The 22,434-nt window shown below is 41.2% G+C and overlaps 1 protein-coding gene and 1 pseudogene across 4 annotated transcripts; one reads left to right on the forward strand and one right to left on the reverse strand.

Moving 5' to 3' along the window:
- The first annotated feature begins 2,209 nt into the window (after positions 1 to 2,209).
- LOC117693958 (eukaryotic translation initiation factor 3 subunit L-like) lies at positions 2,210 to 4,541 on the forward strand (annotated as a pseudogene).
- A 5,550-nt stretch (positions 4,542 to 10,091) lies between these two features.
- Positions 10,092 to 13,000, reverse strand: Tceal5 (transcription elongation factor A like 5). 4 transcript variants are annotated; one of them, XM_076918266.1, is made up of 4 exons: positions 12,827 to 13,000; positions 12,192 to 12,309; positions 11,507 to 11,574; positions 10,092 to 10,955 (listed from the first exon to the last, which is right to left on the reverse strand). In XM_076918266.1, the coding sequence occupies exon 4, from the start codon at positions 10,927 to 10,929 to the stop codon at positions 10,327 to 10,329; it is 603 nt and encodes a 200-aa protein (XP_076774381.1). In that variant the 5' UTR covers positions 10,930 to 10,955; positions 11,507 to 11,574; positions 12,192 to 12,309; positions 12,827 to 13,000; the 3' UTR covers positions 10,092 to 10,326. The 4 variants fall into 4 exon arrangements, with proteins under 4 accessions (XP_076774381.1, XP_034340566.1, XP_034340568.1 ...); XM_034484675.2 differs by lacking the exon at positions 12,192 to 12,309; XM_034484677.2 differs by lacking the exons at positions 12,192 to 12,309; positions 12,827 to 13,000 and adding an exon at positions 12,700 to 12,790.
- Positions 13,001 to 22,434: the final 9,434 nt, after the last annotated feature.

The raw sequence follows: 22,434 nt of genomic DNA on the forward strand, positions 1-22,434 counted from the left end.
CTTTTCTCAGTCCTATATCTCCTTCCCCTCCTAACTAATCCTCCTGCTCTTGCACCCCCCTCATTCATTCCACCCATAAAATCTATTCTCTTTTCTCTTCCCAGGGAGATCCGTGTGTTCCCCTGACCCTTCTTTTTCTCTATGCCTAACCTTGGTGCTTCTATGGATTGTAGCTTGGTTATCATTTATTTAGTGACTAATATCCATATATTAGCAAATACATAGGAGGTCTCTATTTTAAAACCCGCTTTCATTCCAGCAAAATGTCTTGGAAGCTGGAGCTGGATACAGTGGTATAGTTGTTTCGGAAAGATACTCCTAGTTTAGGGCCTGAGCACTAGACTGAAGTTGGGCACTGATTTCATTCACGTGTTCTCATCTTCTCTCTCTCAGCAATTGGGGCCCCAGTATTTTCACCAGTCTGTGCTGGAGTTAAAACCACTGTCTAAAAAGTAGTAGCTAAAAAGCCCCCATGTCTCAGTTGTACTCATTCAGAACTTAGCCTCTGCAATACAGTTTAACATAGGATGAGAAGTTCTATCTGTTTCAAAGATACCGAGATCCTCTAAGAGTGAAGTGAGGCAGATGAAATCATAGCCTTAGTTGAACACTGCTGGGGTGCTCTGATCATGCTATGCTAGGAAGAAGAAAGGAAGAACAGATTTAAGCACCACAGACTCTAAGTATTCCAATTAAGATTTTTTTTTTGGTTGATGTTGGTTTGTTTTTTTGTTTGTTTTGTTTGTTTGTTTGTTTGAGACTGCGTTCTGCTTTCCTGGCTGCTTTGGAATTCTCTTTGCAGATCAGGATCATCTTGAGCTTGCAGAGATCCACCTGCCTCTGATTCCTGAGTGCTGGAATTAAATGCATGCAACACCATACCAAACCTTGTTCCTGTTATGTATTAATAGCTATTCCTTTTTCACTTTTCTCTTATTTTTGAGATTATAATAAAATTATGTAATTTCTTTCTTCCCTTTCCTCTCTTCAAAACATCCCATATGCCCTTCCTTGCTCCCTTTCATAGTTGTAGCCTCTATTTTCACTGATGTTACACAAACACACACACACATACACATATCTGTATATGCACATACATTCCTAATATAACCTGTTCAGTAATGTTACTTGTATACATGCTTTCAGGGCTGACCATTTGGTATTGGATAACCAATTGGCATGTTCTTCCCTGGGGAAAACTATTTCTCTCACTCTCAACATTCCTTAGTTGCCTATAATTTTTCTGTGTGTGTAGGGTTGAGGCCTTTTGAGTCTTATCCCATCCACTTTAGCATGTCTACTGTGTTGTCTTTGTTCAGCTCACATTTAGACAGTCATGTAGCATGTCTACTGTGTTGTCTTTGTTCAGCTCACATTTAGACAGTCATGTTTCTGAGATTTTCATGGCTGTAGCTTCTGACATTACTAGGAGACACAGTCTCATAGCAAACTCCCAGATCCTCTGGCTCTTAAAATATTTCTGTCTCATCTTCTCCAACAGTGTCTGAGTCTTGGAAAAGGAATGTTTTGTAGATGTATCCATTAGGGCTGATCTTGATAATGTGACGCTTTGATTGGTTGTGGTTTTCTGTTGCAAAGATCAGTTTCTTTGATGAGGGGTGAAGACTACATTCTCTGTGGCTATAAGGACAAAAGTTTAGATCGTTCTTTGGGATTATTCTGGTTTAGTAAAGTGGTGGTTATAGGTTCTCCTCCAAGATCCACTATTTCACTAGCATGGAGTAGTTAGCTAGGTTTCCAGTACCAGGCATGCTTGTTTTCTTGATGAGCTGCTCTTAATTCCAATTAGAGAGTTGTTGATTACCACCAAGGTATGTGTACCACCATTTCACCCTTAGGGTTATTGTGTCATGCTGGTGAGTTTTTTGGTTCATGGATGTCATAGCTAGGTAGGAGGGTTAGTTATTTTCTTCTGGAGGCTTGCATGCCACCTTCTGGTACCATGAAACTTAATCCTCAAGGAAAAGGCATTCAGGTCAATTCCACCTCAGGCGCTCCCTGAGCTCCTTCCTGTACCTGAAGTACATGATGTCTTCACCAATAGACACTTAGTTTCCACCTTTGAGGGGGCAGGTAACAAGGTAAATAGCAATACCCTGTATGTTTTGAGAGTCTCTTGGACACTCCTGACCAACAACTCAAAGAGACCTTCCTGTGCCTGGTGGTTTGATTGTTTTGTTTTGTTTTGTTTTTAGATGTTCTTTGCCTCTGGGATGGAACATTGGCAGCTCAGATAAGAAAACTTCTCTTAGGTACTTCTGCTCTCTCCCACAGGCTTCTGGAGTGCCGTAGCCATGTCTTATCCTGCTGATGACTACGAGTCTGAGGCAGCTTATGATCCCTAAGCCTGCCCAGGCTACTAAGATATGCACACATCAGATCCGAAGTAGGACCTTGCCTATGAACGACAGTATGAGCAGCAGACTTATCAGGTGGTTTCTGAAGTCATCAAAAACTTAAGGAGGAGAGGGGATGGGATAGGGGGTATCTAGGAAGGGGAAATGGGAAAGAGGATGGCATCTGAAATGTAAATACATACAATATTCAATAAAAATTTTAAAAATCACAAAAAAGAAAAAGAAAAACAAACAAACAAACAAAAAACAAAAACAAAAACCTCTTCATTCAGTACATCCGCAAAACTGTCTTGGATTTGGTTGACCAGAAAGTGTTATGAGCTTCAGGCCAGTCCTGTCTCTAGTGATGTCACTGACCAGAAGGTGTACGAGATCCAGGACTTTTATGAGAACAGCTGGACCAAGCTAACTGAAAAATTCTTCAAGAATTTTTGTGGCCTGAGGCAGAAGCAATTGCAACCCAAGTTGGCAACAACACTGTATTCCTAATTTTGTACAAAGAATTGTACTACAGGTGTATTTACTCCAGAGTCATTGGGACACCCTCCTTAGAACACAGGTTCAAATCCTGTTACAATTACTGTGATCTCTTCAACTACATCCTCAATGCTGATGGACCTACTCCACTTGAACTCACCAACCAGTGGCTCTGGGACATCATGGATGAGTTCATCTACCAGTTCTAGTCATCCAGTCAGTATTGCTGCAAGACTGCCAAGAAGTCAAAAGAAGAGATAGAATTCCTTAGATCCAATCCTAAAATCTGGAATGAGCACACTGTCCTCAACGTGCTGCATTCTCTGGTAGACAAGTCCAAAATCAACCGGCAGCTGGAGGTCTACACCAGCTGAGGTGACCCCAAAACGTGTGGCTGGGGAATATGGACAACACTCTCTCTACAAGGTGCTCTGCTACTTCAGCCTGGTGGGGCTTCTGCGCCTGCATTCTCTATTAGGGAATTACTACCAGGCTATCAAGGTGCTGGAGAATATCGAGCTGAACAAGAAAAGCATGTATTCCTGTGTGCCTGAGTGCCAGACACTCACCATCTACTATTATATTGGCTTTGTGTATTTAATGATGCGTTGATACCAGGATGCTGTCCGGGTCTTTGCCAATATCCTCCTGTACATTGGGAGGACCAAGAGTATGTTCCAGAGGATCACATGCAAGTATGAAATGATTAACAAGCAGAATGAGCAGATGCATGCCCTGCTGGCCATTGCTCCCATCATGTACCCCATGTGGATTGATGAGAGCATACACCTCCAGCTGCGAGAGAAATACAGGGACAAGATGTTTCACATGCAGAAGGGTGAATGACCCCCAGGTCTATGAGGAACTTTTCAGCTATGCCTTCCCCAAGTTCCTGTCACCTGTGGTGCCTAACTACGACAATGTCCATCCTAACTACCACAAAGAGCCCTTCCTGCAGCAGCTGAAGGTGTTTTCCGATGAAGTGCAGCAGCAGGCCCAGCTCTCCACCATCCGCAGCTTCCTCAAGCTCTACACCACCATGCCTGTGGCCAAGCTGGCTGGCTTCCTGGACCTCACAGAGCAGGAATTCTGCATCCAACTGCTTGTCTTCAAGCACAAGATGAAGAACCTGGTGTGGACCAGTGGCATTTCTGCCCTAGATGGCAAATTCCCCTCAATCTCGGAGGTGGACTTTTATATTGATAAAGATATGATCCATATTGCAGACACCAAAGTTGCCAGATGCTATGGGGATTTCTTTATCCAGCAGATCCACAAATTTGAAGAACTTAATAGAACCCTGAAGAAGATGGGTAAGAGGCCCTGAAGATTCTCATATACGAGTCAAGAACCTGTTTTGATATTATAGATGGGAAGTATTCTTGTCACCAAGAAGCCTTACCTAAGTCAGCTATCAGCTGAATTGAAACTTGCTTTATAGGAGCACACAGTCTTACAAGTCTTATGACCTCCTCACTGAGCAGTCACAAAAACATTCGTTCACTAGTGTATCCTGTCTAATTAAGCTGCAAAAGTGCCTTTTAAGGGTTGGCAGTGACAGAAGCAGTGACATTTGGCCACTGTTTTTGTTTGTTTGTGGTTTTATCTGCCTATTTGGTTTTGTTTTTAAGATTTTCCCCCTTAGGAAACAGTACATACAACTTTTCTGAAACCCTAAAGGATCAATTATACAATAAACTGAAGATTAAATTTAAGAACACTAATTAAGAATTATTCATTTAGAGCCAAATAAACTTTGATTTCAACCTAGGCTCCTTTTCTTACCTGTATGTGACTTTGTATAAACCATTTGTCTTCTTTTGTTATTGTTTGTGTAGTCGATCTTCACAGCAGTTTTGATTTCACCAGTTGTGCTGAAACTCTTGACTCTTAGTCAGCAAGAAATGAAAATGGGATCCCAAGACGAAGAACTTTTCCTTCACATGTCCTCCTATTTTTCCTATCTTTTCTTTCCTGCCTCATAGGGATTCCTATTACCTGATATTCTGCTAGCATCATAAGCTATGTCCCTGAGATACTATAGGAAACAGAGTTTCTCCATCCCTCATCTTCTACCATTTGAGAAATAAGCATCGCATATACATTTTAAAAATTTACGCATATGAGTGTTTTGTCTGCTTGTACTTTTGTGTGCCATGTGCTTGCCTGATGCCCACAGAGGCCAGATGAGAGCATCAGATAGTCAAAACTGAAGTTATAGATGGTAGTGAGTCTCTATGTGGGTGCTGGGAGTTTATCTTGTGTCCTCTGAAGAGCAGACAGTGCTCCTAACTGCTGATCTATCTCTGTAAGCCTCCATTATATTAAGTCAAGAGGTGTTTGGCATATAAGCTTACTCTAGTGTGAACTTACCTTAAACCAGCAAATGAGTCTCAGAGATCATTAACTCACTGTTGTACTTGTCAAAGGTGGTAAGAATGTCTGTGGTAGAGCTGTGTGGGGTGTGTGTGTGTGTGTGTGTGTGTGTGTGTGTGTGTGTGTGTGTGTGAGAGAGAGAGAGAGAGAGAGAGAGAGAGAGAGAGAGAGAGAGAGAGCAGAGGATGACATCGGGTATCTACCTTATTTTATTCATTTATTTATTTTTACTATTTTATTTTTTGTATTTATTATTATGTTTTATTTGTATCTGAGTGTTTTGTCTGCATGCATGTCTATGCATTACATGTGTGCTTGGTGTCCATAGAGGACAGAAGAGGATGTCAGGTCACCTGGAACTGGAGTTACAGACAATTGTGAGCTGCTATGCTGGAAATTGAATCTGGATCCAGTAGAAGAGTACCAAGGGCTCTTAACCATTTAGGAGTCTCTCTAGCCTCCTTTTATTTCATTCATTCATTCATTCATTCATTCATCAATCCATTTATTTATTTATTTTTCGAGACAGGGTTTCTCTGTGTAGCCCTAGCTGTATTGGAACTCTGTAGATGAGGCTGGCCTCAAACTCATACAGATCTGGCTGCCTCTGTGTCCCAAGTACCAGGATTAAAGGCATGTGGCACTACAACTTGGTGTATTGTCTTTACCTACACCACATCTATGCAATACCTACAGAGGCCAGGAGAGGGTGACAGATCCCCTAGAGTTGGAATTACAGGTGGTTGTGAACCATCCAGCATGGGCTCTGGGAACCACAGCTCTGCAAGAGCAGCAATCGCTTCCAATCACTAAGCCATTTCTTCAGTTCCTCCTCTTTATTTTTTTTACAACAGGGTCTCTAAGACTGAAGTTCACGTATTAACTAGAATGAATGTCCAGAAAACTCCAGGGATCTACCTATCTCACTCCTACCACCACCCACCCCTGTCCAGTTCTAGAGTTGCAGATGTGCACTGCCACATCTGGCATTTATGTTACTGGAAATCTGAACTCAGGTCTTGATACTTGTACATCTAGCACTTTAACATAGGAGTTATCTAGATCCTTTGTGTCCCCCACATACCCCTTTCTCTCTTAATATTTTATGTGCAAGGGTGTCTTGCCTGCTTGTACTCAAGTGTATTGTGTGTATGCAGTTCCCTCAGGGACAAGAAGAGGGTGTCAGATCCCCCTGAAATTAGAGTTACAGATGGCTTCCAGCATATGGCAGTAGGGAATCCATCCCGGGTCCTTTGGAAGAATAGCCAGTGTTTTCAATCTCCCCAACCATAACTTTTGCTCTTTTAAAGTTGCTTTTTCTCAGACATTTATTATGGCACAGGAAAGCTGACTAACGCAGTTGGTAAGGCAGAAAGTGCTCCATTATCATTTCAGAAGGTCCACAGAGAATGGTTATACTTAGCAAGTCAAGAAATAATACTTGCAAATTATCTATCTGATAAGGAACTTGTCTCCCCACTAGGCAAGGAGTTATTTCAACTCAACAATAAAAACTACTATCAACCTCATTTAAAATCTGCAAAATTAGCCATCTGTAGTAGTGCATGCCTTTAACCTCAGTACTTGGAAGTCAAAAGCCGGTGGATACACATTTCTCCTCAGAAGATATATAAATAATCACTAAAAATACCACACAATGCTGAAGGCTGTTAGCCATTAGCAAAGTTTAGATTAAAATCTTTATGAGCTGCTACTTTTTAATCAACTAAGATTGCTATAATAAAATTGTGTCAAAAAAGATACTGAGAAATTGGAACCCTAGTGAACTGCTGCTAGGATTGTCTAGTGTCACAGTTGTTTTAGAAAACAATTTGGCAGGTTTTCAAAATGCATGCCAAGTTATTATAGACTTTAAAAACTTGTCTCCTAAGAATGTATCCAAGAAAACAAAAAGAAAAAAAACATTTTGAAACAAAACCTTAGCCACAGATATTTAGTGATGATGAATTCTGTAATATTATGACAAGCTGAAGAAGCCAGATACAACAAGCCATGTAGTGTGTGATTCTATTTATGTGACCAGACAAATCCGTAGAGACAGAAAAAGGATCACTGCTTACCAGATGCTAGGGACATGGAATAGGCACAATGTCAATGCATCTCAGGTTTCTTTTGAGGGTGATGAAAATATCTAATTTAGAACTAGATAATGTGATGGTTTCAGAACTCTGCTAACATAGTAAAAAGTACTTAATTGTGCACTTAAGTGGATAGATTTGGGGATCTGTGAATTATGTTTTACCAAATCTGTTAAAGTATTAACATGTGCACACTAAAAAAATATGGTAGATATCAGAAGCCAAACATATTTAAGCAGTGGGTATATGAACTGGCAGTACAGGCTGCTGTGTTTATTAATATTAATCTCTTTTGCACTATTGGTGGTTTTGTTTTAGTGTATGTATCTATTTTATGAAACATGAAAATGAGAGCTGGAGAGATGAGTCAGCAAATAAAGGAGCCTGTTCAATCCCCACTGGCCACATGGTGGAAGGAGAGAAACAACTACTGATGTGAAATTGTCCTTTCACTTCCACAAGAACATCACACACACACACACACACACACACACACACACACACACACACATGTAAGCAGGCATGCATGTGGATGAGCACACACAGACCATCTAAAAATAAATGGATTTAATAAAATTCTTTAAAATGAACTAACAGTAGAAGAAATGTCAGATCAGAAGTGATCCTGATAATTTGGGTGTGTTATGAAAGTCAGGATTCTATATCTTCTGCAAAATAGATGGGACTTCTATGCAGACATTTCACCAGTAGCTCTCAAACTTTGAAAGCTACTACCATATCCCATTTTAGAAAGAATTATACAAAAATTCCCCCCACACACACACCACCATGTTTTCTTAGAAATGGCAAATTTCAGTTGCATAAGAATGAACTGGGGCTGGAGAGATGGCTCAGCAGTTAAGAGCACTGACTGGTCTTCCAGAGGTCCTGAGTTCAATTCCCAGCAACCACATGGTGGTTCACAACCATCTGTAATGGGATATGATGCCCTCTTTTGGTGTGTCTGAAGACAGCTATAGTATACTCATATAAATAAAATAAATATATAAAAAAGAATGAACTTACGTGAGAGAAGCATGGTAGTTAATGCCTGGAATGCCAGCATTTGGGAGACAGAGGCAGGAAGATTATGAATCTAAGGCCAGCTTCAGCTATATAGTGAGGTATAGTCCAGCCATGCCTCAAGGGACCTTGCTTCAACAATAATGACAGTAACAAAGTAATGAGATTACATATTTAAGAGTGTGCATACAACCAGGAGCAGAAATGGTGTGAAGACTGAGGCCTTCTGACTTGATGGTTAATGTGTTTGTTTTGTAAGTTTTGATTAAGTGTTGTGGGAAGTCAAAATTGAGTAAGATAAGCTCTTGGCCTTATAAAGGGAAAGCCTGCAGGATGAGGATGTATCTCCATTAGTAGCATGTTGGAGTAGAGTGCACGAAGCCCTGAGTTGGATCATTGGCTCTTCACAAACCTGGTTTAATGGTGCATACCTATAATTCCAGCATAAATATATAGAAACAGGATTTTAAAACAAAAAGCAAAAGGCCATTTCTTGTCTACATAGCAAAGTTCAAGGCCAGCCTAGGCTTACATGAGACCCTGCCACAAAGCAAATAAATGAGTGACTAATACAGGGCAAATCTAGTGGATGTAATTTTCAGTTAAACGTTTAGAAAGCATTTTCCACATCTTTTTTTTTTTTTTTTTTTTTTTTTTTTATGATCGAGAGCTATTATAGTGAGAAAAAGCACATCAGAATGGAACACAAGGGATATTCTAGTTAACAGGAACTTCAGGAAAATAAAAGAGGCATTATTACCTCAAGGACTTCACTTACTAATAGTAGTGGGTGTCTTGAGTGGATGCAGGGTCCATGAGGGAGAAAGCATATGCCTAGCAGATGTGGCATTTGCTCAAGGGAAGGCATTACCCACCTCTCAGCTTCCCACATCTTTTTCTGGGCATAGATGAGACTTCCTTCAGTTTCCCCCCAAGTGTCTGATTTGGTGTTGTGAATGCACATCAGCAGCACTCATTTTCCAAGTCACTGTATGCCATGGTTCTGTGATGTAAGCTTTCTCTATCCCCATTTGACATATGACGACGACGGAGCAGGAGCATTGATGGGGACTGCAAAAACTCCTCCAAATTTCAGGTCCGGAGGCCATGCAGTTTTACCTGTGATTCTGTATTCTGACAAGAATGTTAAGGGTCTCTTTTGCCTTACAAGCTTAATATTAGTTATTTTGATGGCTTAATATGAGACACTGGGCCACTCTCTGTTGTCCTGGCTGGCCTTATATGATCGGCAGTGAAACCTAGGATAGCCTCAAAGTCAGAGATCTGCCTGCCTCTGTCTCTGGAGCCCTATGACTAAAGGCATGTGTCACTGCACCCAGCCTTTTATTTTACCTTTTATTGTTTCATTTATAACAAAACTAGCCTTGGGCTGGAGAGATGGCTCAGAGGTTAAGAGCACTGGCTGGTCCTGAGTTCAATTCCCAGCAACCACATGGTGGCTCACAACCATCTGTAATAAGATCTGGTGCTGTCTTCTGGTCTGCAGGCATACACGCAGGCAGAACGCTGTATACATAATGAATAAATAAATATTTAGAAAAGAGTAGGCTCTGTTCTTAGTGGGACAGGAGGGGGGATTATATGAGAAAATGAAAATCTCAAATGCCACCACACAGAGAAAACCATTATTTCTTGTAGGCCTATGTAGTTGCATGGTTTTCCTTGTGTACATATTCTACGTGATTTTGTTTTCAAAAATTGACTGATACTATATCTGTGGTTCTGCAAACTTTTATCTTTATTATTTTACAGTATACCATGAACATCTCTTCCATGCACATGGGTGAAAGTCCTTTACTAAAAGACATAGTGCTGTCTGCTGGTAACAAGAGTGACACCTAAAGGAAAATCTCAGCACAAGGTTAAAGCACAGAGCCTGGCAAAAGCCTGCCAGGGAAAGCAGGGCTGGCAATATTTCCCATCAAAGAAACCAGAACGAAAGGCCAAAGGCATTAAACGAATGGAGCATCTTCCAAGTCCTTTTGGCCCCTGCCTCCACCGCCCCTCACCCCCCTGACTCCCCGTTGGCCCCTGGGGACTAAAGCATCCTGTGCATCTCTTGGCACCCAGTGAAAACCACCCATTTTCTGTCTCTTCCTCAGCTCTTCCTGAGCCCGTGTCATATCTGCACACTCTCTCATCATCTCCTCACTGCTTACATGCCTGTCCTGTAAGTCCTCCTGGGAATTCTTGGGAGAATCATCTGTCCCCCGATCTGTTTTTCGTTTTGCTTTCCGGGGCACATAATCCTCAGCAGGGCGCTTTTCTGCAGCCCGCGCCTCGCTGGCTGACTTTGCCTGGGAATCGGGCTTGCCTTCCGCTTGGCGCTTGCCCTCCCCGTCAGACTTTCCCTGCTTCTCAGGCTTCCCCTCACCTTTCTGTTGCGCCTGCTCACCTAGCCCTCCCTCCTCCTCTAGCTTGCCCCGGTGTGCTGGTTTCCCCTCTGCATCTGACTTGTCTTCATCTGCTTTTCCTCCCTCGTCTGTACTTCTTTCTTCTTCTGCCCTTCCCTTGTTTTCTGGCTTTCCTTCATTTTCTTTGTAGAACTTTTCCATGTTGCAATTTGTCTTTGTTGCCTGTCCTAGAAGACAAAGAAAAGAATGCCAAGGGTTTCAATAGTTGCTTTCCTTTTCTCATGTTTTTCCCAAACCACCTTAACCCACCTTCCACCTTCCGGGTGCACTCTTACCCTTAGATTACTTTCCCCACACACTTCTTACATGAACCAACCTTGCTGGAAACGTCAAGGGTGTTTCTCCCTACCTCTAAAGGGATGTGCTAAGAAACACAATAATGGTGTCTCAACTTTGCTCTGACTCTGGTGTGTAGTTTCAACTTACAAAGAACTACAGGAGCATTTATATTTTTTCCTCATCCTTTCACTTATAAAAAAAGCATATGCAGATTTCAGGGGTGCTCTGATAGCTTCACAGAGTATGGCAAATGCCATCCTCTCTCCTCCCTTTCATAGTGTCTTCTTTGGCATCACCAGTTGCAAAGGATCATACTCCCTTAGGACCTTGTAATGTGTCTTAAAATTGTAATGAGGAGGATTGGAGGGAGGAGGTGAGCAGTGGCCTCCCCAGCTTTTGCTCTGCTTCCAGGGTGGAGCACATCCCTTCTTTCACTAACCTGCACTGATGCTGCAGGTCTTTCCTTTCCTTGTCTGGGTTGCTGCCCACAGTCACAGACTTGAAGACCTGCAGGGAGATGGTGGAGGATTGGAAGACAAAATGACTGGCAAGCAGGACCCAGAATCTTTGTCAAAACTTTCCCAGTCCCTCCCTTTCAACCCATCTTCCTTTCCCCGTGTTCTCTGATTTTCTTCCACAAGTCTCCCTCAACAGTTTACCTTTTTCTAGTCCTGAGGTTACGGAAAAGAAAAATTACTCCTAAACTGTTTCCCTGGGTCTAATTTCCCTGCCCAAATCTACTCCCACTTCGTGGAAATTAGTACAGTTTAGGACTTTGAAAGTCAGAAGGCAGGTCTTGCCACCCTCGGATCTCTGTATCAAGACCCCCACTCCAGGGTCCCTTGATATCAGTGGGATACTTTTCTGAAAATGGAGAAGGTAGAGCAGCTATAACTACAGCACCCCATTCACCCCCTCCTCCCCACATACACAGGAAAAAACCCACCCAGCTTTCTACAGTGACAGGGACAAATTATTTCTGAACTCTAACATTTTGGGTTCTTAATACCTCCATTTGAATCCCTCTGAGTTGAGGAGTCACTTCCTAATTAGGAGCTGAGCCTCCCACTTAAACCTGTGTCTCTCCTCTGCAGCAACCCCCACCCTTGGTCACCACAGCCTACCATTTTGGGATCCAAAATGGTTGGGGGATGGAGAAGGGAAAAGAAGAACTCGAGCCTTGGCCTGGGGCAGTCCACCTTCCTCAGACTGGCGTTAGGGCCCCAGCCCCTCTCCTGCTACCTAAAACGGATTAGGCCATCACCACCCCCACTCCCTCGGCTGTCCCCTCCCCCATATCCTCCTCCTCCTCTATAAGGCATATGTAGTTCAATCACTGTTCCCATGATTTCTCAATTGGTATTCTCCCCGCCCCCCCCCCATCTCCCTCCCGTGACCCTTGTCCCCATCCCCATCCATTTCCTGCACCAAGTCGGTGAGCATCTGGAAAGGAGTCGAGAGTATCTGGTTTGAAATCAGCTCTGATCTTAGCCTGCTGTCATTCCTACCCAGCGATCTGCAGGCCGTGAAGGATTTGTAGCTATCCCTGGGAAATGACTCCTTCTCACATTTCCTTCTGCCATTAGCCCACAGTTCTCCGAGAATATCAGAGCTGCTACCCCCAACACTCACACAATCTTCTGCGCCAAAATGAATGGGGGTGGAAAGGGGGCGGTATCTGAAAAGCAGACAGAGTCCTCTGCTCGGCAGCCTCTGTCCATTACCACCCCTCCCCCAGGAATCCCTGGCTTGTACCAACCTGCCGGGCTATAGGGCAGTTGCCCCCCCTCTGTCGTTCGGTTTCAAGTCTGCCTTCCTTCACAGAGATAAGGAGCTGGTAGCTGGTACCTGGAAGAGACTTCTGCATACGTCTGCTCTTGATCACATGACAGGAACGTCACCAGTGGGCTCAGGTCCCTAGTTCCCCTCCCAAACACCCGAAAGTGCGTCAGGAGCCAGCCTACTTTACCCCCACCACTTTCTGTCCCTTCCCCCACAGCATGAGGCCTTGTCATTCATTTTGTTACTTGCAAATTCCAGAGGTCAAATATGGTTCGTCCTGTGATGTGTGTTTAGTCCTGTGTGCTCATTAGGGAGAGGCTGCATCTTTTCCTAGTACCGTTTCCTGTTAAGATCTCAGAGGATTTGGGGGCCACTTTATCTTTAAAAAAATAGCAAATCGTGTACTTCTTCAATCTACTTCATCTCTTAGCCACCGATACTCATTCTGCACATGGTCTAATCTACACCTGCACATAAAGGACACGGGCAGATCATATGGAAGCGAAGCAAGCTGCTAAAATGGAGATTTTCTTTTCTTCTTAATGTTTTTTATAAAAACTTCATTTACTCTGCTGAACATGTGTTATTCTTATGAGCACAAAACTATTTCATTTAGAATAAAGTGTTTAAAATAGAGGGGAAAGTCCGTCTCCAATTTTTCTACTCTGAAGACCTGAACAGCTTGTAATTGAATTGGCTACTTACAAAATACTAATTCAGCACCATGACAGCTGGTGCTGTCATGCATTGTTTTTAAAAATTCATATTAGTCTAATGTTCTCCAACAATTGTCGAATGATAAATAGAAACTAATGATTAACAAGATATCCGTTTTGAAAAATTGGACTGTGGCTATCTCACTCATCCTGGGGAAGGGAAAAAAACTAAGCAGCCCAGGTGATGCAGAGAGTTTGTATCACCCATGCCTTGGGAAAAGAAGAGGAAACTCTTAGTACCCCCTCCCTGCCATGTTTCAGAGCCTCTCCTCTTTCTCTGTATTTGGGTACCTGACTGTGTTGGTCTCTTCAAAAACCTACCATAGTAGGTGACACAGGTAAATTTAATAAATGCTTTTACTGCATTTTCCTCTCTCCTCCAGAGTCCCACCAGGAGAAATCAGCTTCAGCATAGAGGAAAGGAAGAACAAATCCCCTCTATCCTCCAGCAACTTGGGGTTTCAGGAAGCCTGGAGAAGTAATTGTTGCAGGGACAGTGCTTAGACCTGTTTGCTTCCTGAGGTTTTTCACAAAACTTGGCAGAGGCTTCTCTAGACACTGCCTTCTCCCTTCTACATTACCTGGACAGTATGGCTTGCAAGGTCTCTCAAGTCTGCCACCTTCACTCCAAAGCACCCAAGAAAGGCCTAGCCATCCTTCAGGGTTTCTGACTATAATCCATACTCATTTTTTTAGTACTTTCTGACTTGGTGTCTGCATGCTGATTATATTGGTTGATCTAGACCATGTGTTCTGACCTGACCATCCAAGATATTATCCAAGGGATATATGCATAGGACTTGACTTATTGAACTATATATAATGTGTAGGGAGATCTATGCCATAGGAATTTAAAATCAATGCTGATACATAAGCAGGTTGACATAATGAGGAAGCAGGAAATAATGAGCTTGAGAAAAGAAAAGACATCATGCATGAATGCACCTGAGGAGAGGAGAAACAGACACTCAGTCCTTGAGTTTGAGCATTTTCTGTTCTTTTCTTTTTAAATAAAATTAATTTTTTTTACTTGTTCACTTTACATCTCTGTCACTGCCCTCTCCCAGTCACCCCCTCCTACAACACTTCCCCCATGTTCCCTCCCCTTCCCCTCTGAGTGGGTGAGGGGCCTCTGTGTATCCCCCCAACCCTGGCATATCAAAGTCTCTGTGAGGCTAGGCACATCCTCTCCCATTGAGGCCAGACAAAGCAGTCCACAGACAGGCAACAGCTTTTGGGATAGCCCCCGCTCTAGTTGTTCAGGACCCACATGAAGACCAAGCTGCACATCTGCTACATATGTGCTGGGAGGCCTAAGTCCAGCTCATGTATGTTCTTTGGTTGGTGGTTCAGACTCTGAGAGCCTCAAGATTCCAGGTTAATTGACTATTGGTCTTCCTGTGGAGTTCCTATTCCCTTCGAGACCTGCAATCCTTCCTCCTGTTTTTCCATAAGAGTCCCCAAGCTCCATCCACTGTTTGACTGAGGGTGTCTGTATCTCAGTCAGCTGCTGGGTGGAGCTTCTCAGAGGACAACCATTCTAGACTCCTGTTTGAAAGCATAACAGAGTATCATCAATAGTGTTAGCGATTGGTACTTGCCCATGGGATGAGTCTCAAGTTTGGCTAGTTATTGTTTGGCCATTCCCTCGGTCTCTAGTCCATCCCCAATGCTGAGTTCAGCCATTTTTAAACTGTGAACCCCTTGAAATTATGTTCAAAATTATATTCATGGGCATAAGCTATATACATTTTATTTGATGTATACATTTGCTGAAAGTAGACATCACTGTTTTTATTAGACTTTCAAAGGCCTAGGCTGAGGAGATGACTCAGTGGGTAAAAATGCCTGTTGCACAAACTTGACCCAGTGTGACATCAATTCAATTCCAGAACCTGTGTAAAAAACAAAGGAAAAAACCTAGATGTTGTATAACTCCAAAACTCTGATGGTGAGTCAGAGACAGGAGAACGACCCAGAAGGTTATGGAACAACTAGTCTTGAGTACATTGCATGGTAGAAACAAGAAGAGAGGACCTACCTCAACAAAGTGGAAGAGGAGAGCTGACTCCTGAAAGTTGTCTTCTGACCTCTGCCATGGCATAAGCACATCCAAAATACATCCTGCTCTTCTCTCTCTCTCTCTCTCTCTCTCTCTCTCTCTCTCTCTCTCTCTCTTTCTCTCTCTCTCCAAATAAAGATTAATTAAAAAATTAAAATTCAAGGGTGTATATAATATATAAAAGATGAAAGCTGCTGGTCAAGAGAATATATAAAAATACATATTATTTCTAAAATGAGTTATTTTTATTGTTCTTTGCAGGGAAAATATACATTTGTGTCAGGGAAATCAAAGCAGGCAGCAAAAACTTGAAATAGATGGTCACATCACAGCCACCATAAGGAAGCAGAGTGAAATGAATGCTATTGCTGCTTCTTTTCATCTATACAGTACAGGATTCTTGCCAGGAAATGGCCCCACTCACAGTGAGAAGTTCTTCTCATGTCAGTTAAAGCAGCCAAGATATGATCCACAGGACTTCATAAAAAAGCTTCTGTACAGGAAATGAAATAATAAATCAAATGATAAGGAGGCACCCAGAGTGGGAGAGAATCTTTGCCAGCCATAGAGATTTAATATACAGAATACATAAGAATTTTTTAAAAAAAAGTCACATACACACAAATGTATGAATCTGAATGGGGAGTTCTCAAAAGAAGAAATAAAGATGGCTAAGAAGTACATCTAAAAGTGCCCATCATCCTCAGCAGTTAGGGAAATGGAAATCAAAACAACTTTAAGATTTCTTCTTACAACAGTCAAAATGGCAAAAAAAAAAAAAAAAAAAAAAAAAAAAAAAAAAAAAAAAAAAACAACAACAACAAAAAAAAAACCCGACAAACTAACCAACTACAAATGCCTCAGGAGATTCAAGGTAAAGCAAACATTCATTCATTGTTGGTGGGATTTCAAAAAGATGCAGCTACTATGGAAATAAATGTGGAGAGGTCTCAAGGAGTTAAAAGTAAATCTGCCATAAAACCAAACTATACCACTCCTCACATGTGTCCAAGGGCCTAGGCATCCTACTTTACGGATACTTTCTCTGCCACGTACATTGAATCTTTAGATCAGAGTAAATAACAGAGTAAATCAGGAAAGTAGACAGAATCCATTACAGAAATCTCCACCTAATTACCTAGCCCCAATTTATACATCTACAACATACCCTACAGGAAACATTGAGGAAAGGATTGGAAAGTTTGTAAGAGCCAGAGAGGATCAAAATATCTGCCTAGAGCTGGTGATATATATATATATATATATATATATATATATATATATATGCATACATACATATGACAAGAAAGCTGCACCCTCTAAATGTCAACCCTATGGCTTCTTAAACAAGACCTGAAAAATGACACTAGTTGGTATGGTATACCAATGTGGGTGGGAGAAATCTTCTACATGAGTGGAACAGTCAATTAATGATTACTGTGGTGGTTTGAATAAGAATACTCCCACATATTTGAATGCTTAGTCACCAGAGAGTTGAACTACTTGAAAGGATTAGAAGGACTTAGAGGTGTGGCCTTGTTGAAGAAAGTGTGTCACCATGGAGCAGCATGTAGAACTATCAACTGCTTCTCTAGCATCATGCATGCCATGCCTCCTGCCATGTTCCTTGCCGTAATGATAATAAACTAAAACTGTGAAATTGTAAGCAATCACCCAATTCAATGCTTTCTTTTATAAGAGTTTCCTTGGTCATGATGTCTCTGCAAAGCAGTAACACACTGAGCAAGACAGCTACTAAGAGTGGGAGAATCAGTCTTCTCCAGAAGCAGTCCCATGATAGATAGATTATTTACATATTAGTAACATTAAGGGACTCATCGGATTGTATTAATAAATGTATGTATGTGTGTAAAAATAAAAAATGAGAAGCCATGAATTTGAGAGGGTGTCACAGTGGGGGGATACAAGAGGAGTTGGAAGGAGGAGAGGAATGAAGAATGGTGTAAATATAGTGTTCACACATAATAAAATTTGAAAACAGTTATGCCTGTTTTGAAATATTTGCTGTTTTTGGATTGATCCCAGAGCCTCATGCATGCTATGTAAATGCCTTCCATGAACTGTTCAAACGGCCTAATTTCCATTTTGTTTTTTTACTTTGGGCCATGAGTTACTTAGACATATATTAATTTTTCCTATTTTAAAATTTTGGCATTTTCCAGGAATCTATTTTGATTTCTCATTTAATTTCATGGTACTCTAAGAACCTAGTCTCAAATATCATTTCAATTCGGTAAATATTATTAAGATGTATTGTTTGCTAATGAGTAGGAACTACATTGATAAAAGTGCCATGTACATATTAATCTGGCGTACATTCTACTATTGGTGGTTGGAAGCTATATAATTATCAAATAGATTAAACTGGTTCATGTTGTTCTTGAAGTCTGTTTTCTGTTTGCTTGTTCCCTTAATATTTCAGAGACAATGTTTAATTTCTGACTTTAAAATGCTTTTTTTTCATTGAATTACAATTTTTTTTTTGCTTCATGTAGTTTGAAACACTGTAATATGTAAAAATTTACCACATAAAATTATGTAACTGACTTGATTTATCCCAGGTCTTTTGTTCTGTAATTTATTGTGCCTAAAATCAATATGGTAATTTGAATTTTGTTTTAATTGGCATAGAATTATCTAGTTTCCATTCTTAGAGTCTATTTTTATTTTTACACTTCAAATGAGATTCTTACAGGCAATATACAATTGTATTATATATAGGTGTTTCAGCCATGTGTTAATGTGATCACTGGCAAATTTGCGTTTAAACCAACCATCTGGTCTCCATTTGTTCCATCTTTTTTTCATTCTCTTTTTTTCTTTCTTTCTTAAAAATATTTATTTTATGAATGTGAGCACACCATTGCTATCTTCAGACACACCAGAAGAGGGCATCAGAGCCCTGTATTGGAGGTCGTGAGCCACCATGTGGTTGCTGGGAATTGAACTTAGGACCTCTGGAAGAGAGGTCAGTGCTCTTAACTGCTGAGCCATCTCTCAAGCCCACCTTTTTCTTTTAAAAAAGAAAAAAAAACCATCCTGAGTTTTGAAGAGTTAATCTCACTATTTGCTTAGCTATAATTTAAATGATTGTTTTAAGGGTTATAGTATACTTTTGAATGTATCAGAATTGACTTTTGAATATAGAATAAAATATTAAAAGTATGTATATCCATGTCCTTCTGGCCTTTGTTATATAGTTGACATATAGTTTACTGATGTGTTATAAATCCTGCTATGTGTCATAAATTGTAGATAGTCATAAGGCCCATATACTTCCCTTCTCCAAGACTGAACACTAACATTTCATGAATTTTGTCCAGGTTTTAGGTTTCAGTTTTAAAGCTAGTCTCTGTTACTCCCTTTTCATTGGTGTTACTTCATTTACATAACTGTAGCCTAGTGTTTAAATGGCAGTTAGTGATGAAAGCTTTATTTTACTTGTATCCAGAGGGTATTTTTAGGTTGTCTGTGTTCGTTCTCTGCTCTGAATTAGAAAGTTCATTCTGCAATACTTTCTGTGGCTACACAGCTACCTTGTATTCATTTTAGGATTTTCTTCAGTGATTTGGAAATTTTAAGAAAAGTAATTTTAATAAAATGAGTGATTATCTGCATTACTTTGCTTCTGTTAGATCGTTAGACATATGCAAGCATCTAAAATGTATACTGATTATTTGTGGAGTACCACCAAATTTGTGTATTTATCAGTTTTTTCATATATTTCGTAAGTATTTACTGGATGCCTATGATACGCTAAGTCTCAATGGCCCAATTCACTCATACATATATAAAGCTTATTTTTTTGTCATTAAAATATGCTTTCAGCCCAGTATGGGTTGTTAATGACTGTAATCCTAGAACTTGTAGGGCTGAAATAGGAAGATCATTGTGAGTTACTGTCTAGGCTTCATAGTGATTTCTAGGCTAGCTTGGGGTGCAGAGTGCAAGTCTGTCTTAAAACCTGAAACATCCATGATATTCTTTCAAGCTATATCAAACTAAAAACCACAAAGATAGTATAATTTTTATACTCATAATTAAATAATACTTTATAATTAAATAATACTTTCAGCTGTACTATAAAATGCATATTAGAAATAAAAGACTGATTCAGTTAGAATGTTATATGACAAAATCACAATAAGAGTGATCTACATGTTACTGGAACAGGTTCAAACTGCTTTTATTTTATTCTTTATTCTTTTTTTACAGTCCAGTCTTTATCTTCCTCCTGGCTGCCCTCTGACTGTTCCTCATCCCATAACTCCTCCCCCCAACCCATGCTTGTCTCCAAGAGGATGTCCCCACCCCCACCCTACCAGACCTCCCCTACTCCCTGGGGTCTCAAGTCTCTAGAAGGTTAGGTGTGTCTTCTCTCATTGAGGCCAGACGAGGCAGACCTCTGCTGTATATGTGTCAGGGGCCTCATATCAGCTCCTGTATGTTGCCTGGTTGGTAGCTCAGTCTCTGGGAGCTCCTGGGGGTCTGGGTTAGTTGAGACTGTTGGTCCTCCTACAGGGTCGCCCTCCTCCTCGGTGTCTTCCAGCTTTTCCCTAATTCAACCACAGTGGCCAGCAGCTTCTGTCCATTGATTGGGTGTAAATATCTGCACCTAACTCTTTCAGATGCTTGTTGGGTCTTTCCAAAGGCAATCATGACAGGTCCCTTTTTGTGAGCACTCCATAGCCTCAGTAATAGTGTTAGGCCTTGGGGCCACCCCTTGAGCTGGATCCCAATTTGGGCCTGTCAGTGGACCTCTTTTCCCTCAGTCTCTTCTCCATTTTCATCCCTGCACTTCTTTCAGACAGGTACAATTCTGGGTCAGAGTTTTTGACTGTGGGATGACAACCCCATCCTTCCACTTGATGCCCTGTCTTTCTACTGGAGGTAGACTCTACAAGTTTCCTCTCCTCACTGCAGGGCATTTCCTCTAAGGTCCCTCCCATTGAGTCCTGAGAGTCTCTCATCTCCCAGGTCTCTGGTACATTCTGGAGGGTCCCCTCACTGCCTACCTCCTGAGGTTGCCTGTTTCCACTCTTTCTGCTGGCCCTCAGGGCTTCAGTCTTGTCCCCCCAAAAACCTCCTTTTGAACATTCTTTTTCTCTGTAAACACCTCTAATCTTAAAGCATGTACCTTGCCAGGATTTTGTTGCCTGCCTTTTTTTTTTTTTTGGTAAAAAACGGAGAAAAAGGAGCTCATTACATTAGCTACAGAAATGATACTTAGGAAAATGCATCCAAAACCTTAGAAACTTCTTTATATTAACTGCTGTCTTCATGATTTGTCTTATATTTCAAGTGCCTGCGAATGGCCACGACACTTTGGAATTAAGCATATGGTTCATACTGGGGTTTGTTACTTTTCTTTCTTTGTTTCTTTCTTTCTTTGTTTTTTTCTTTCTTTGTTTCTTTCTTTCTTTCTTAAGATTTATTTTATGTATGAGTACACTGTAGCTATCTTCAGACACACCAGAAGAGGGCATCAGATCCCATTACAGATGGTTGTGAGCCACCACGTGGTTTCTGTGAATTGAACTCCCGACCTCTGGAAGAGCAGTCAGTGCTGAGCCATCTCTCCAGTCCTGGTTTGTTACTTTTCATGATGGGTATTTTTACTTGTTAACTACCTCTCATATTATAGTCTTAGGTGGGTGACAACCATTCTATATCACGACCAGATGAGTCTTTGCAAATAAACTACACTTTCTATTTTTACGAGTACTTATCATTACCACTGTAATATAAAACCAGCCATAAACAATGTGTAAATGAATTAGCATTTTGTGTTCCAATTAAATTTTATAAACACCAAATTAAAATTCCATATTTTTACAAAGTATTTTACAACCATTTTTACAGCCCCCCCCCCCAATAAACAGTAGGCCAGAATTTGGTCATGAGTTATTTACTAACCTGTTCCAGAATCTTTTTGTTGTTGTTATTGTTAGTTGTTGTTCTCTAAGAAATAATTTTTAAAATTTCACTTTTTACTTGTTCACTTTACATCTCACTCACTGCCCCCTCCCAGTCACCCCTCCCACAATCTTTCCCCCATGCTCCCTCCCCTTCCCCTCTGAGTGGGTGGGGGCCCTCTGAATATCTCCCCAACCCTGGCACATCAAAGTCTCTGTGAGGCTAGGTACATCCTCTCCTGCTGAGACCAGACAAAGCAGCTCAGCTAGAAGAACACATCCCACATACAGGCAACAGCTTCTGGGATAGCCCCCACTCCAGTTGTTCAGGACCCACATGAAGACCAAGCTGCACATCTGCTACATATGTGCAGGGAGGCCTAGGTCCAGACCATGTTTGATCTTTGGTTGATGTTTCAACCTCTGAGAGCCCCAAGGGTCCAGATTGGTTGACTCTGTTGGTCTTCCAGTGGACTTAAACTTTAAGTTTATATTTGCAAAATATTGGCATGCCTGGTATGCATGAGGCTGTGTTCACCACCCAGTACCACAAACAATCAATTTTCATAAATAAAATGTACCTTTTTCCGTGGAATTAAAACCATGATACACCGACATGACCAACTCAGTATGTACAGAACAAAATTCTGTACATTCCTAAGTTTCAGGATAATGCGGCTTGTCTTGAGCAACTGTCTCATTCAGTGAGTTGTTGCCTCATACATCTGGTCAGCTAGAGAGATAATTGCCCCAGATAAGCGATCTTTACCAAGAAGATAAACAGAAAGGAATCTAGCTGCAGGTGCAGAGCAGGATTCAGTACAAAGAGCACTCCAGAGAAATCAGTGAGAATCTCTCACTTTGTAGATAT

This window comes from Arvicanthis niloticus, chromosome X, assembly GCF_011762505.2.
Source record: "Arvicanthis niloticus isolate mArvNil1 chromosome X, mArvNil1.pat.X, whole genome shotgun sequence".
NCBI lineage: Eukaryota > Metazoa > Chordata > Mammalia > Rodentia > Muridae > Arvicanthis > Arvicanthis niloticus.

What these genes read in the sequence shown, in the direction of transcription:
- Tceal5 (XM_034484675.2), bottom strand. Translation starts at nt 10,929, where the DNA reads ATGGAAAAGTTCTACAAAGAAAATGAAGGAAAGCCAGAAAACAAGGGA.